This window comes from Microtus oregoni, unplaced genomic scaffold (genome assembly GCF_018167655.1).
Source record: "Microtus oregoni isolate MIOR12 unplaced genomic scaffold, Mior012 000002F_ref0000024, whole genome shotgun sequence".
Classification (NCBI taxonomy): domain Eukaryota; kingdom Metazoa; phylum Chordata; class Mammalia; order Rodentia; family Cricetidae; genus Microtus; species Microtus oregoni.
The window spans coordinates 61,473,914-61,491,341 of NW_024543061.1; the positions used below are offsets into that span (position 1 = coordinate 61,473,914).

General features: G+C 37.8%; 1 protein-coding gene across 1 annotated transcript in view; it reads left to right on the top strand.

The window, feature by feature from the left end:
* The window catches only part of Kdm5a (lysine demethylase 5A), an 83,641-nt gene that overhangs the window by 16,087 nt on the left and 50,126 nt on the right, over positions 1-17,428 (top strand). The window contains exons 6-11 of the mRNA XM_041679497.1: positions 2,978-3,083; positions 4,558-4,649; positions 6,204-6,362; positions 9,533-9,652; positions 10,195-10,353; positions 14,378-14,559. Coding sequence (XP_041535431.1) covers positions 2,978-3,083; positions 4,558-4,649; positions 6,204-6,362; positions 9,533-9,652; positions 10,195-10,353; positions 14,378-14,559 — 818 coding nt within the window. The remainder of the gene's footprint in view (positions 1-2,977; positions 3,084-4,557; positions 4,650-6,203; positions 6,363-9,532; positions 9,653-10,194; positions 10,354-14,377; positions 14,560-17,428) is intronic.

The window sequence follows — 17,428 nt, forward strand, 5'->3', positions numbered from 1 at the left end:
TGTACATGTAGAATTATAAACTTAAAGAAATTTTTTTTAAATATTTATTTATTATGTATACAATATTCTGTCTGTGTGTATGTCTGCAGGCCAGAAGAGGGCACCAGACGTCATTACAGATGGTTGTGAGCCACCATGTGGTTGCTGGGAATTGAACTCAGGACCTTTGGAAGAGCAGGCAATGCTCTTAACCTCTGAGCCATCTCTCCAGCCCTTAAAGAAATTTTTTTAAGAAAACCTTTCTCTGCAAAGCTTTTCTGTTTCTCTGTGCTTTTATATGTGTATGTGTGTAGGCTCAAGTATAGGCAAGAGGTTGTATTGTCTTGGGAAACTCTGGGGCCTCTCTGGGCAACATGTTACTCAGATCAATATCCTTCAACCAGCATTAAGATTTTTGTTTAATAACTTAGGCTTCTGGGAGCTGTATTATCCACCCATTTAGTAAACCTTTCTTCAAACTCATTTGTTTTTAGTTTTCTTAGTTGACTTACAAAATAATTTCCATGTGGCATTTTCATCTATGCTTAGTTTTGGTTAACTCTTCCCTGCTCTTTCCCTAGCTCTTTCACTCCGATCGCGCGCACGTGTGTGTGTGTGTGTGTGTGTGTGTGTGTGTGTGCGCGCGCACACTTATGTGTGTTCCAGTGTGTATGTGGAGACTAGAAGTCAGTGTGTCAGATGCCTTTCTCTATTGCCTCCCCCCATTTTTTTTTTTTTTTAAGACAGATTCTGACTATGAGTGTGTGTCCCTGGTGAACCTGCAACTCATAGAGATCTTTATGTCTTCCCAAGTACTGGGATTAAAGGTGTGAACCACCATGCCTGGCCTTCTTCCTTAATTTTTGGGACTGGGTCTTTCACTGAACCTGTAACTTTGCTCCAGGGACCCAAACTCTGGTTTCATCCTTGTGTGGAGGCTGTGGGTAATGGTCTGCTTCTTCCATCATGGGGGTTTTGAGGATTAAATTCAAGTTGTCAGGCTCAGTGACAAGTTCCTTTAATCTGCTGAGCCAGAATTTACTCTTTGAAGAATTTTCTTTTACTTTATTATGTATATAAGTATTTTCCTACGTATGTGTTTGTATACTATGAACATGCCTGGTAGCTACCAAAGCCAGAGGAGGACATTGGTTCCCCTGAAACTGAGTTACAGATGATTGTGAGGTATTATGTGGTTGCTTATAATTCAAGTTGGATCCTCTAGAAGAGCAGCCTTACCTGCAAAACCATTTTTCCAACACTCTTTCTTTCTCCCCGCCCCCGGTTTTTTGTTTTTGTTTTTTTTTTTTTGGTTTTGGTTTTTCGAGACAGGGTTTCTCTGTGGCTTTGGAGCCTGTCCTGGAACTAGCTCTTGTAGACCAGGCTGGTCTCGAACTCACAGAGATCCGCCTGCCTCTGCCTCCCAAGTGCTGGGATTAAAGGCATGCGCCACCACCGCCTGGCTTTCTCCCCCCCCCCCCCCCCAAATAACTCCTGTTATCCTTGAACTTGCTATGTAGCCCAGGCTACCTTAAAATTGCCTTGCCGCAGTCTCCCAAGTTCTGGAGTTACTGGGTTATACCATGCCTGGGAGGAGTTTCCTTTTTTTGAAAAGGAGTATGTGTGTGTAGATACGCTTGTGCTGTGTGCTTGTGTTGAGATCAGAGAACAACTGTCAGCAGTCCATTCTCTGCTTCCACCATGTGGATCCAGGAAATTGAGATGAGATTGTGAGTCTTGGCAGGCAGCAAGTACCTTTTTCCACTGCATCATCTCAATAGTCTAGGAGCTTTCTGTCCTATTAGAAATGAAAAAAAAAAAAAAAGAATCTTTTCCAGAGACTTCCTGGAAACTTAATGTGTCATTGTTTAAATCTTGTTCAACATTTCCACCATTAGTTACGCTGTTACCAACAGGAGGTATTATCATGACTGTTTTAGGGGAGCCATAATTTTCCCTATGATGGGTATAGTACCTGCTTATCAAAGACAGATGTCAGAATTACAAGTGGAACTTTCTGTTGCATAATAATCAGTAGTGTTAGCCAGGAGATGGTGGCGCACGCCTTTAATCCCAGCACTTGGGAGGCAGAGGCAGGCGGATCTCTGTGAGTTCGAGACCAGCCTGGTCTACAGAGCTAGTTCCAGGACAGGCTCCAAAGCCACAGAGAAACCCTGTCTCGAAAAACCAAAAAAAAAAAAATAATAGTAGTGTTGGGTCAAAAAGATGGCTCAGCAGGTAAAGATGCCACCAAGGCTGATAACCCAAGTTTGGTTCCTTGGACCCTGTCTGTACTCATATGGTGAATGGAGAAAAGCAAGTGCTGCAAGTTGACCTCTGACCTCCATATGTGCACCTTAACAAAATTAATAACACATTTCATAAAACCATTACTGTCTACCAGGACTGATTGGACATCTTCTATAAGACATAGATGAATTTTAATTTAAAGGAATCTTCAATGTTGCGTGGTGCTTTGGATTAAGCTGTCATCACGGTGGCAGTGAGTAAATTTAGGAGATCAGAAGCTGAGCCCGGTGGCTCATGTTTGTATTTCTAGCAATTGAAAGACAAGAGTTTAAGTTTGAGGCCAGCCTAGAGTACAAAATGAGACACCCTCTCAGAAGAATCCCGAAATCCACAAGTTTGTCAGTCAGTTTTCCCCTTAATTTTGGAGGATCATTGTATTAGATGATTTAAAAAAAAGAAAAAGCAAGACTCTATCTCTCTCCTTTTTCTCTTATTCCTTTTTATTCCCATTCCCTTCCTCCCTTCTCCCTCTGAGACAGGGTTTCTCTGTATAGCCTTGGCTGTCCTGAACTAGCTCTGTAGACCAGGCTAGCCTTAAACTCAGAGATCGGCCTTATCTCCGCCTCTTGAGTGCTGGGATTAAAGGTGTGTGCACCACCTGGCCAATACCCTATCTTTTAAAGAAAACTAATTGTGTGATTCAGGTGAATCAGAGTAATTATGTTAATGCCTTTTTTTTTTTTTTTAGTCAGACTCTGGAGAAGTAAACAGGAACACGGAACTGAAGAAACTTCAGATTTTTGGGGCTGGACCCAAGGTTGTGGGCCTGGCAGTAGGAGCAAAAGATAAAGAAGGTAAATTCTGTTACTCACATAAAATGAAGTGCAATGGCACGATTGTTAAAGGGTTCAAGTGATACTTTATTCCACTCTGTGCTGGGAATTTTACTACAGGGTGTATAGGCAGACTGGCTTTTTTAATGGTAGAAATATTAAATTTAATGTGTAAGAAATAGTACATTGCATTTTTTGGCTTTTAGAAGCTTGTTCTCCATGTCTTAACATACAACATGATAATTTTATTTAGCGTCTAAAGGCTAGTTAAGTTTCAGCAATGATTACTGGTTGTCACATAGTATTCTAAAAGCTGTTACATTTAAAGGGATTCTCAGATTTTTAGTATGAAAACATACCGAGAAGAGTTATAATTTTAAGTTCTGACCATCATTTAAGTTTTTTAAATAATTTGTCCTCTACATATTATTGAAATAAATTTTCTTTGAAGAGCCTAATTTAGCACCATATTAGAAACTTTTGTGAGTAGAGTTATTGATGCACAAATTAAGTTGTACTATTCTTATATAACACATTAATTCAAAAACTTGTTTTAATGAACAATAGGCTGGATATTTTTGACTATAAAGATTGAATGAGATATTAAAGTCACATTTTGCATTTATGAGATGTATAATTTATATAATATGAGTTGCCTGAAATGTAAGGGACCAGATAATATTGTTCCACTCTCAAAACTTTGGGGAAAACCAGGCCTGGTGACATACTTTTATTGCAATTCCAGCTACTCAGAAGGCTGAGACAGGAGAATAGAGATTTGAGGCTTGCCTGGACTACAGAGTGAGTTTCTGGCCAATCTGGGCAATTTGAAGAGCCAAAGTAGCATTAAGAAAAGCTAGAAGTATATAGCTCAATGGTAGAATATTTGCCTATCAATCATATACAAAATTAATCTAGTACTACAAAAATGAAAAACAACATACAATCAGTGTAATAATACTTACCAGACATGCTTTTTGGTTTTTCAAGGCAGGGTTTCTCCCTAGCTTTGGATCCTGTCCTGGAACTAGCTCTTGTACACCAGGCTGACCTTGAACTCACAGAGACCCCCTGCCTCTGCCTTGTGCTGGAATTAAAGGTGTGCACACCATTCCTGACCTTATGCCATTCTTACAGTTATTGTTTTGTCTATGGTGGTCTTAAAGAAAAAGCTCTGACTAACTTGAGAGCCCCTCTAAAGCATACATATAGACAGTATGTAGTAAGTACTGCATGCAAGCAGTCATTGAAGGTTTAATTCCCTGGATTTGTCTAGATTAGAATCCCAAATCTGCTATATACTGGTTATATGATCTTGAACAAGTTACCTAATTTCTCTATACCTTAAGTTTTTTATCTTCAGCTGCAGGGAATAATATTCTACCTCAAAATGTTGTGAGACTTTATCTAATTTAAATAATTTTAAATAGTGTGTGGTTCATAGTAAGCACTCATCTTTAGTTTTTACTTTTATTATATAACTTTTTATTTCAAGATGAGGTCACCCGAAGACGAAAAGCTACCAACAGATCAGATGCATTTAACATACAAATGAGACAACGGAAAGGAACTCTCTCTGTTAACTTTGTAAGTGCTTTGGTATCTGTCAGGAGGGAAAGAATGTATTTTTTATCTTGGCTTGTCTTGATATGTTGTATTCAGTTAGTTTATTTGATTAGAAGACTTTGTGGCAAATCTCAAGGTTGGAGTTTTGGTTTATATGTTAGCTTTGCTTTGTCTTGTGTACACTCCCTTAAATCATATGCCTGTGGGTAACTGAGTTAAAGAAATTATATAAATCTGTATATAGTTAGCCTTTTATATCTTCAGGTTCTACCTTCATGGGTTCAACCAAATATAGATTGAAAACTTTTAAAAAATTATTTCTGGAGCTGGGAAGAAGTTTAGTGGTTAAGTACACTGGGTGCTCTTCCAGAAAACCTGAGTTTGACTCCCAGCACCCACTTGGCAGCTCACAACTGTCTGTAATTCCAGTTGCATGGGATCTGATCCCCTCTTCTCGCCTTTGGCCTCTGAAAGCATCAGGCATGCACATGGTGCACAGCAAGAAAACCAACAACAACAAAAAAAAAACCCATGCACATTAAAAGATTGTAATAAATTGTTTCTGTGCTAAGCAATGTAGAACTTTTTTCTTTGCTTGCAATCCTTTTATTTAAAAAAAAAAAATGAGGCAGGTTCTGGCTATGTAGCCCAGACTGGCCTAGAACTCAATGTGAAGCCCAAGTGGCCTTAAACATGACCTCAATCTGCCTTAACCTCTTGGGTGCTGGGATCACAGGCTTGCATCAGCCAGCCCACCATAACCGTTTTTGTTTTTTGTTTTTTTCCCCCTTGGCATTATTTACTAAACAACATAGTGTGGCAACTTCAAAAGCATTTATATAAAATTAATAGAATCTAGGGATGAACTTGCTCTGAGGGAGGCAAATATTAAGCCATTTTATGTAAGGGATTTAAGCATCTCTGGTGGTTGGATAACCCTAGCGGATTCCAAGAATGGATGGATGGATTTTTATTTTATGTGCAGTGGTGTTTTGCCTGTTCATATGCCTGTGTGCAGATGTCAGATCCCCTGGAACTGGAGTTACAGACAGTTGTGAGCTGCCATTTGGGTGTTGTGAATTGACCTGGGTCCTCAGAAAGAGAAGTCAGTGCTCTTCATTCTGTTTTATAGTATTTGTACGGAGAATGAATGATACTTTTGAAATATAAACTTATTTTCTATTCCCTAGATTATAGTGTTTCTTGATTCTGACTCCTCCTTTGTGTTTTTTGTTTTTTTTGAGTCAGTGTTTCTCTGTGTAGCTCTGGCTGTCCTGAAAGTTGTCTTGTAGACCAGGTTGGCCTCAAACTCAGAGATCCATGCCTCTGTCTCCTGAGTGCTGGGATTAAAAGCATGTAAGCATGTGTCATCACCGCTAGGCTAGGCTTTGGACCTGCTCATATTTTTGTTAATTTCCTCTAGAAGTTCTGGGGAAAATTGTTTGAAGTAGATTTTTAGGATTAAGCTATGTTTAATTTTTAGTGTATGTTATATATTTTTTAATTAAGGAGTAGTTCATGAGAAAAAATGCAATATAGTATAGAAAATATACTTATTTTTATTTCTTTTTATAGGTTGATCTCTATGTTTGTATGTTTTGTGGCCGGGGAAACAATGAGGATAAATTGCTTTTGTGTGATGGATGTGATGACAGCTATCATACGTTTTGTCTACTTCCACCACTACCTGATGTGCCCAAAGGAGACTGGAGGTGTCCTAAATGTGTTGCTGAGGTACAAACTTAACGTTATAGATCCATTTAAAACTAAAGATAGAAAACAAAACAAAAAACTGAAGATAGTAATCCATGCATGTAATGTAAAGATATTCTCAAAAGCTTATCCCAGTCTCTTGTTTATTATTGCTGAAAAATCTCCAGGATTTTTTAAAGAGCTATTTTGAATTACTGTATAACAACTGTATTTGCGGCAGCTTGTCTTAATTTTTTTTCCTTCTGTGGCTATTGGTTGGATAATTTTATTGTTTTAGTTATGTAAGATTTTTAAATTGTAAATTATTTCACTCTATAAATGGTAACAGTTAAAATGTGAATAGAACTAAGCAGGAATAAAAGGAGATAGAGATGGCTCATCATTTACTGCTTTTCCTAAGGACTCAGGTTTGATTCTCAAAACCTACATAATAGCTCACAACCATTTGTAATTCTAATTACAGAGAATCCAACACCCTTTCTGTTCTTCTTGGGTATGAGGCATGCACATAGTATATAGACAAAATACCTGTATACATAAAACTTTAAAAATTAAATTACCAAGGCCCTTAGTTTACTTGAAGTTATTCACCTTTTAGATATATGGTATTTATTTCCTAGACTTGAAACAGGGATTAGCATTATATTTAAGTAGTCCCTGATGTAGTAACCACTTTCATAAAATAACCAGGCTGGCCTGGAATTTAGAGATCCACCTTCCTCTGCTTCCTGAGTGCTGGGATTAAAGGTGTGCACCAATACCATCTTGCTCAAAATCAGTTCTTAAAATCAAAAATTAGCAAATACTTACAAAGTGATTATCAAATCTTTGTGTATTTGTTAACAAAACCACAAATATGAAATAAAGAATCTTCTGAAATTGTATAACGAAACATCAAATTACTGAAGTAAAACTCATCTTCTGTGATAATATGTATGTAATCTTATACACAAAGCTTTGTGTATTTGCAAAGTGATATTTTACACACAAAGCTTTGTGTATATATAAAATACCATTTGGTATAACAGAATTTTTTTCTTTGAATTCTATTTTATGTGCATAGTGTTTTGCCATGGGTTTAGGGTCTCTTGGAACTGGAGTTATAGACAGTGCAAGCTGCCACATGGTTGCTGGGAACTGAACCCAGGTTCTCCAGTAGAGTAATCAGTGCTCTTAACCGCTGCCGAGCCATCTCTTCAGCCCCATTGTTTGTTTTGTAAGAGACGGTCTTAAGCTGTGTTTCAGTTTGGCCTTGACTACTACAGTGGAATCCTCTTCAGTCAGCCTCCCTATTTATATTTCTAGAATAAAAATTAAGATAAGTTAGAGATGTTTTAATTCTTTTGTGTGTAGGGATTTTGCCTGCACTTACATCTTTATACCACATGCATGCCTGGTATCTGGGGAGGTTAGAAGAGGGCATCGCCTCAAGTTGTCAGTTACTTTTTTATTACTGTGGTGAAACATCATGACAAAGGGAGTTTGCAAAAGAAAGTTTACTTAGACTATTGTTCTGATGGATACGAGTCTGTCATGGCAGAGAAATATGCAGCAAAGCAGCAGGCATGGCTATAGGAAGAATGCTGAGTATTCACACATTGACCCACAAACTTCAAGAAATGATAATGAAGTAAATGAGACAAGTGTTTAAACTCTAAAAGCCTGCCTCCAGTGAAAGAAAGTCATACTTCCTAAGTGTCCCCAAACCATCCTACCAACTGGGGACCAAGCATTTAATTGCCTGAGGTTTTGTGAAATGTTTCTCACGCCGACCATCACAGATCTTCTGAACTGGACTTACAGATGATTGTGAGGTCCCTTGTGGGTTTTGGGAAATAAATCCAGGTCTTCTGGAAGAGCAGCTAGTACTCTTTTATCTTTTTTAAAGATTTATTTTTGTGTATACAGTGCTCTATCTGCATGTATGCTTGCAGGCCAGAAGAGGGCATCAGATCTCATTATGGATGGTTGTGAGCCACCATGTGCTTGCTGGGAATTGAATTCAGGATCTCTGGAAAAGCAGCCAGTGCTCTTAACTGCTGAGCCATCTCTCTAGGCTCAAACAGCTGGTACTCTTAACTCCAGCCCCATGGATTTTTTTTTTTTTAATTAAAGCTACAGTTAGACATGAAACTCTAAAATTTGATATTTATACATCCATTATAAATAAATGGATGTTGTTTTTTTAGCTTGTGGAAATTTGACTTGATTGTACTTTTATTTTTAATCTTTGTTTTTCCTTCACTCTGTCTCTTCCCTTCTCTTTCTTTTTCCTCAACAAGGTCTTCCAGATAGTCCTCACTGACCTGGAACTTATGATCCTCTTGCTCCTCCTCCCTGAGTGCTGGAATTACAGACATGCTCCATCATGTCTGGCCTTACTGAAAGATAGTGATGTTGTTAGGAAATGCCTTGTCTGTCTGTCTGTATGTATGTATTTGTTTTTTTGAGACAGGGTTTCTCTGCGTTGCTTTGGAGCCTATCCTGGAACTAGCTCTTGTGTAGACCAGGCTGGCCTTGAACTCACAGAGGTCTGCCTCTCTCTGCCTCCTGAGCACTGGGATTAAAGGCACACACCACCGCCACCCAGCTTCTCTGTGTTTATTTTAACAAAAATGTCATGATAGATCTCTGAATAGAAGGAATGTTTGCAATACCTAGTCAGAAGTTTTAATTACTCGTTACTAGAAGACTTATTTGAATTTCTGGTGACTAGTGTGAAGAAACCATAGCCTAACAGTTCAGTGGATATCCTATTGTACAAGCCTTTCTTTCCTTTGTATTTGTTGACTTTATGGATGCTAAGAATCAGCATTCTTTTGTTTGATTCCAAGTTAGTATTCCTCTTGGAATTTGTCTAGGAAGCAAAGCATAATACTAGCTCCAGTACCTAATCAGTATCTTGGAAGAGTGAACGTGCAGTTGAGAGGCAAGTTTCAAGTAGCTAATGTGTTGTAAATAACTAATACTTGTTTTGTTGTATAAAGGGTGATTATAGATTTGTTTCAACTAGAGAAATGATCAAGAAAAGCCATATTTGTGACATTTATTTATTGTATTGATATTGAACCCAGAACCTGAGAGCATTATACTACTGAGCTAACATCCATATCTCTTGTTGCTATTTGAGGGTTTTAATGCTTTCTTTTTCAATTTCAGTAAGTTTACCTCAGATATCCTTTTCCCCCCAGGAATGTAATAAACCTCGAGAAGCCTTTGGATTTGAGCAAGCAGTAAGAGAATATACACTTCAAAGCTTTGGCGAGATGGCGGATAATTTTAAATCTGATTATTTCAATATGCCAGTCCATGTGAGTAGCTGTCATTTACATTGATTTAGAGAGAAACAAAGATTTTCTTTTTTCCTGTCAGATTTTATAGAAATTAGGAACAATATAAAAATGGTTAGAGAACACCAAATCTTAAAATTAGGAACCTGATAATCTGTTCTGTTAATTTTACTCTCTTTTGTTTGGTTTGGATTTTTTGTTGTTTTTGAGATGGGGGTCTCACTATGTAGCCCTGATGACCTGGAACTCACTATGTAGACCAGGCTGGCCTGGAATTTATAGAGATCCACCTGCCTTTGCCTCCTGGTGCTGGGATTAACGGTGTTTCTACCACAACTGGTATGAAAAGCATCTTGATGTTTAAATTTTAGTTATCTTTAGTTATTTTAAGCTTTTTCCTTTTCTCAGTGGAGAAATGTAATTCTGGTCTGGAAATGTTGTGATTTGTTTGCTTTTATCATGTTTTTTGTTCAGTTGGACTGTATATTATGTTTTAAGGGATTATAGTTACAATGAGTTAATTATCTATCCCCTTTGTGGTTTTTTTTGTTTTTTTTTTTTAGATGGTTCCTACAGAACTAGTAGAAAAGGAATTCTGGCGGCTAGTAAGTAGTATTGAAGAAGATGTTATTGTAGAGTATGGAGCTGATATTTCTTCAAAAGATTTTGGAAGTGGATTTCCTGTAAAGGATGGTCAGAGAAAGATGTTGCCAGAAGAAGAGGTGTGGATACTGTTCTGTAACTTCTTACTCTGAAGCTAATGTTGCATTTTCATAGAAAGCATTATTTCTCTAATCTTGAGAGACCATGCCAGTTTAAAATATGATATATGTAGGATTTAGACAACACAATCTTTTAATTTTATAAACAGTGATTTTGAACTGGCCATGAGTGTACATGCCTATAATCCCAGTACTGTAGAAACTGAGGTAGTAGAGTAGTGAGTAGTTAAGTGTGAGCTACATATATACTGAGACTATCATAGCAAAGCAGATTCAAAATATCTTTGAAAAATTATTTTATCTCTAAATTTTAAAGCTAATTTAGGTAAAATTTTAATCTAGTTTGAAAATTGTTTGGTGGGGGTGGGTTTGGAGACAGGGTTTCTCTGTAGTGGCTGAGCCTACTCCAACAAAGTCAGCCCAGGGTATCTGGAAAGGGGGTGCTGAAGCTAAAGAAATGTTAGATAGAGAGAAGTTGAGGCAGAAAACACAGGATAGATTTGGGGGACTTACTCTAGACAGCCATGTGTTTATTTCAGAACCTACTTATATACAAAAGAAGAACAAAGCACAGCATAGTCAGTATCTAACCAGATACTGGAGTGAGCAGTTCAGGCAAGCGAGTTCACATGACTTCACAGCCATAACTGACTCTAGATGGAAACTGAGTTACTTGTGGGCTACTATAGTGTAGCTTTGGAGCCTGTCCTGGAATTTGCTTTGTAGAACAGGCTGGCCTTGAACTCACTGAGATCCACCTGCCCTCTCCCAGTTGCTGGGATTAAAGGCATGCACTACCACCACTGAAGGAAAGTTTTTAAAAAATTGTTACACTCAGGAAGCAGAGGTATACAGATCTTCCTGAGGACAGCCTTGTCTACATAGTGAGTTCCAGGAAAAACAAAATAAAAAACATTTTGTTTTGTATTTGTGTGTGTGCCACATGCTGGAGGATGGTGTGGGGCAGTCAAAAGACAATTTATGAGAGTCACTTCTCTCCTTCTGTAGAGTGAATTTCAAGGATCTAATTCAGGTTGTCAGGGTTAGCAGCAGGTACCTCCACACAGTCATCTCACTGGCCCTACTTTGAAGTTTTTGCCTAGCTCTTTCTGTTTAGAAAGTAGACTAGAGAGATGACTCGTGGTTAAGAATGCTTCCTTGTCAACGTGAGGGGCTGTATTAAAGGATCACAGCACTAGGAAGGGTGAGAACCACTGTTCTAGATCCTCTTCCTTCTTTCTCAAGTGATGTGATTACATCATTACTTTGTGTGATGCACACAATGTCTTTTTCTTTCACAGAATGGTAAGTGGGAAAAAAAAAACCAGTTGTTTTTTTTTTTATGTTAAGGATGGAAGCCAGAGTCTTGTGTATACTAAGTATTTGTTTAAACCACTAAATAGGGGCTGGAGAGATGGCTCAGAGGTTAAGAGCATTGCCTGCTCTTCCAAAGGTCCTGAGTTCAATTCCCAGCAACCACATAGTGGCTCACAACCATCTGCAATGGGGTCTCGTGCCCTCTTCTGGCCTGCAGGCATACACACAGAATATTGTATACATAATAAATAAATAATTAAAAAAAAACACTAAATAATGCCTCTAGTCCTTTATTCAAGCTGTATATATCCTTAAAAACTCAGTTCCAGTCTTTACTTTTCCATGATTTTTTTCTGTACCTCAAACCCATATTTATTACTCTTCATTGGCTCCTGAAGATAAAATATTGTAACTTTTTGTAGACCTTTCTCCTTGGGTAGGTTTGTTATTTTTTTCTTTTGCCTCATTAACTGGCTAGTTAACCATAGAAACATAGTGAATAGTGTCCCTTTCCAATTTCTTTTTTGTTTGTTTTTGTTTTTATTTGTTGTTTTTCAAGACAGGTTTCTCTGAGTAGCCCTGGTCATCCTGGAATCCTCTCTGTAGACCAAGCTGTCCTCAGAGATTCACTTAACTTCTGCCTCCCAACTGCTGGGATTAAAGGCATGAGCCAGGGCCTGGAGAAATTGCTCAGTGGTTAAGAGACTGGCCGCTCTTCCAGGAGATTTGGGTTCAATTCCTAGCACGCATTTAGCAGCTCACACCTGTCTGTAATTTATTCAGTTCCAGGGGATCCAACATTGTTATACAGACACGCACATGAAGGCAAACACCAATACAAGTAAATCATTTAAAAACAAAAGGCATGTACCACCACACCTGGCCACCAATTTCTTTTTTTCTTTCATTTTGTATTTTATTTTTTATTCTTAGCAGATTAAAAATTTTATTCCAGAGCTGGAGAAGTGTCTTATTCTCTCTTGCCCTTCTCACCATTTTCTAGTTCCTCAACCTCAGGATCCCTCCTGCTTCTGGTGTATGGGTGTTACTGTCCATTTTCTTGGATATTTCTCAAAGAGATTTCTTCTTAATTAAATGTATGTAGGACTTTGATATTCTATCCCCTTTGATTTTTAATTTTCACTTAAAATTCTATTTGGAGCCAGAGTCTTTGTACTCCTGGATGACTTAAAACATACCATATAGATACGATTAGTTAATCATCCTGCCTGTGCTGTTTGCTGGAATTATAGGCATGTACTGCTGCACATACTGGTTTCTATTCTTTATGTTGTTTTATATGTAACTTCTTGATATTTGTCTTGCTACTGACAAGTTTTCTGATGGATAATTTACCCACTTAGTTTTAGTTTGCGATTTTTTTATTTTTTGGTTTGGCTTTGAACTTGTGATCCTCTTGCCTCGCCTCAGCTTCCCAAGTGCTGGAATTATAGGCATGTGCCATTTCACTCAAGAGTTTTTTATCTTTTTTTGGGGGGGGGGGGCAGGTCTCTATATAGCTTTGGATGGTCTAGGTCTCCCTGTACTGACTAGGCTTGCATTGAACTCACAAAGATTTGCCTGTCTCTCTCTGTCTCTGAAAACTGGGAATTTTCATGTTTTTCAAGTTCATCAATGAAATAAATTTCTTTTGTGTGTTTTCGTTTTTTATTTTATTTTTTTATCTGCATTCATGTCTGTGTGAGGGTGTTGGATCCCCTGGAACTGGAGTTGCAGACAGCTGTGTACTGCCTTGTGGGTGCTGGGAATTGAACCCGATCCTCTGGAGCAGCCGGTATACTTAACTGCTGAGCTATTGCTCCAGTCCTATAAGTTTCTTTGTTAATCTTAAATTTTATCCAGTTTTTCCTAATGTATTTCTGGTGAAGGAAGGTGGTATAATGACTTTCTGCATTATTACAACTTAACATATTGCTGAAAATTCAGGTTATATATACTGTCTGCACTGTCTAGCACTGTGATTTATATACTGCAGTTATTCTGGGAAGTTGTGCTGCTGGGTGTACAATGGAAATAGAAAAGCAATCTGCTCACATGGAATGCACTGTTTTACTAGAACTTTGTTCATGTTTCAGACTAAACTAGAAATATGTGAAATAAAGGGAAATGTCAGTAGAACCTAAAAAAGTTTGTGTAGATATTTAGATACCAACTATTAAATTAGTTTTAGGTACATTAGTTAGATTAATAGATGAGTTGTAGATTTATTGTGGGTTACAAAGAACACATTGTATGCATTGTATACACATATAATGAAATATTTGCCTTTTTAGAAATATTCTCATTTAGCAGACTGGGTTTGATGGTGCACACCTTTAATCCCAGCACTCAGGAGGCAGAGTTAGGCAGATTTCAGTAAGTTGGAGGCCAGCCTGGTGTAGAAAGCAAGTTCCAGGACAGGCTTCAAAGCTACACAGAGAAACCCTGTCTTGAAAAAAACAAAACAAAAATTTTTTTGTTTAGCATTTGTTTTTTGATTTTTGGATTTTCGAGACAGGGTTTCTCTGTGGCTTTGGAGCCTGTCCTGGAACTAGCTCTGTAGACCAGGCTGGTCTCGAACTCACAGAGATCCACCTGCCTCTGCCTCCCGAGTGCTGGGATTAAAGGCGTGCGCCACCACTGCCCGGCTTTGTTTAGCATTTGTAAACTCTGATTTTTCATTTAACTTTTTTTTTTCCTTTTATAGGAATATGCACTTTCTGGTTGGAATTTGAATAACATGCCTGTTCTGGAGCAATCTGTTCTTGCACATATTAATGTGGACATTTCTGGTATGAAGGTGCCATGGCTGTATGTGGGGATGTGTTTTTCTTCTTTTTGCTGGCATATTGAAGATCACTGGAGCTATTCCATTAACTACTTGCATTGGTATGTCCCATCGTATTGTACCATACGTACTTAGTCACTGTTTTCGAGAGCGGGTTGGTATTAGAAATTAAATCCAGAGACTCATGTGCCAAGTACTTGATCTACCATATATATATATCCTGAGCCCTGATTTTTGTTGTTGTTGCTGCTGTTTAATTTTTAGTTAAGCTGTTCTCAAATTTAGGTGTAGCTCAGTTTGAGCCTCTGGATTTCCTGATTGTGCGAGTTCCAGAGTGCTAGAATTATAGGAATGTTTCACCACACTATGTCTGGTATTTTATTTTTAAGATGTAATAATATTCGCTGATATAGTAGAGAGAACTGGTTTCAAAAGCTTTCTTTACTTAAAAGCAAGATAGTATATTGAGGAGGGGAGGGGAGTTGTCTTGGACCATCTTCTCTTTGAAAGAATGTGTAATTACCCAAGCCTAGAGTGGGTTTTTTAGTTTGTTTTTTGAGATGTTATTTGTTATTTTTTATTTTATGTGTATAGGTGTTTCACCTACATGTGTGTCTATGTAACCATGTGTGTGCAGTGCCATAGAGACCAGAAGAGGGTACTGGATCTTCTGGAACCAGAGTTGTAGATAGTTCTGAGGTGCAGCGTTGGTTCAGAGAATTTAACTCAGATACTCTGAAAGAGCAGCTAGTACTCTTAACTACTGAGCCATCTTTCTAGCCCCGAGTTTTAAATTAAATGATGCTTATGTACTATATGAGAAAATAATTAATGATGATTTTTATTTTGCATGTTAGGGATTAAAAGGCCTTGTTCACAGTAGTGTTGAAGTTCTGAGGTATATCCCTCCCAAATTTATATATATATATATATATATATATATATATATATATATATATATATATATAAATTTATATTTTATGTGAGTATATGTGCCTGTGTCTGAGTGCGTGTCTGTGTACCACATGTGTGTTTTAAGCCTGTGGAGGTCAAAAGAGTGCATTACATCACCTGGAACTGGAGTTTTGGGTAGTTGTGAGCTTCCATGTGTGTGCTTGGAACTGAACCTGGGTCCTCTGAAAGAGCAGTAAGTAATTTTAGTCACTTAGGCATCCTCATTCCCCCAGTTTTAATACTTCTTGACAGGCAGAATGGGACATTTAATCTTATAGTTGAAAGATTTGATTTGGTATTTTGGAACTTGAAACATTTTTCATTTGAGTAACATTTCCTCTAAAAATGCCTAAGATGAAATATTCAGTAAATAAATTCATTTGCTGATTTATTTATTTTTTTGTCTCTCAAAGATTTTCATTCACTTAGTTCCTTAACTTGCTGCCTTTTTTTTTAATTAACCCATATTTCTTTTTTTTTTTTAATATTTATTATGTATAATTTATTTATTTATTATGTATACAATATTCTGTCTGTATGCCAGAAGAGGGCGCCAGACCTCTTTACAGATGGTTGTGAGCCACCATGTGGTTGCTGGGAATTGAACTCAGGACCTTTGGAAGAGCAGGCAATGCTCTTAACCACTGAGCCATCTCTCCAGCCCCACTTGCTGCCTTTTTTGTCTTTTGCATATATATGAGCCTTCATTTTTAATATTAGTAAGAGTAAGTGAAATTGGAAATTACTACCTCGGTTGGAGTAGCCACATTTTGAGTGCTTAATGGTCATATATGATTAGGAGCTGTTTGATTTACCAGCACAAACAAAATGTATTTTTAAGATGCCTCTTTTTTTAAAAATATTTATTTATTTATTTATCTATTATGTATGCAATATTCTTTCTGTGTGTATGCCTGAAGGCCAGAAGAGGGCACCAGACCTCATTACAGATGGTTGTGAGCCACCATGTGGTTGCTGGGAATTGAACTCAGGACCTTTGGAAGAACAGGCAATGCTCTTAACCGCTGAGCCATCTCTCCAGCCCCAAGATGCTACTTTTTAAAGATTTATTCTATTTATGTGTATGTATATGATAGTACTCGAGTGTCCGTGCGTGCGTGTGTGTGCCGCATGAATAAAGGTGCTTGTGGAGGCCAAAAGAGTGCCTTAGATCTCCTGGAACTGGAATTACAGAGTTGTGAACTGACCCTGGGTATTCTTGCAGGAGCAACAAATGCTCTCTCTCTCAACAGCTCAACAATCTCTCTAGTCTCCAGCCTCAAACATTCTTCTCATTACAGTAAATCCTATAGGGATTTACTAAAATATTCTGAAGTATGAGAATTAGGAAATATAGTCATTTTGAGATTATAGCCTGATTAATTAAATCCATTTTTGTCTCAGTGTTTCTTTTGCTGTAATAAAACACTATGATTTAAAGCAACTTGGGGAGGAAAGGATTTATTTCATCCTACAGCTTGTAGTTGGCCATCCAAGGAAGTCAGGGCAGAAATCTAGAGGCAGCAACTTATTCAGAGGTCATAGAGAAGTAGTCCTTACTGGCTTCCACGTGGCTACTCAGCTTGCTATTTTACAGTATCTAGGACTGCTGGCCTATGCCCTCCTACATTAGTCATTAGTCAAGAAAATTACCACAGGCTTGCCCACTAGTCAGTCTGGTGGGGGCGTTTTCCTAATTTAGGTTCCCTCTTCCAAAATAACTTGTGTCATGTTTTTCTAAAACTAGTCACCACTACTTCCTAAGTTTATAACTTTTTAGTATTCAGAATGAACTCTAATCCATTAAAATATAATAGATAATGATGCTGGGATTTTGTCTTTTTGTTGCCAACTATATTTAAAGTTTGAGCAGTTTGTAGTATTAGCTTATTTACATGAATAGGAAAATTGAACTTAAGCTATTTATGTGTATTCTTTTTGCTTTAACCATGGTGATGGTAATTGGAAAGACTCATGTTCTGGGAATCAAGGCATCGAGTCTATATCCTTTTGAAC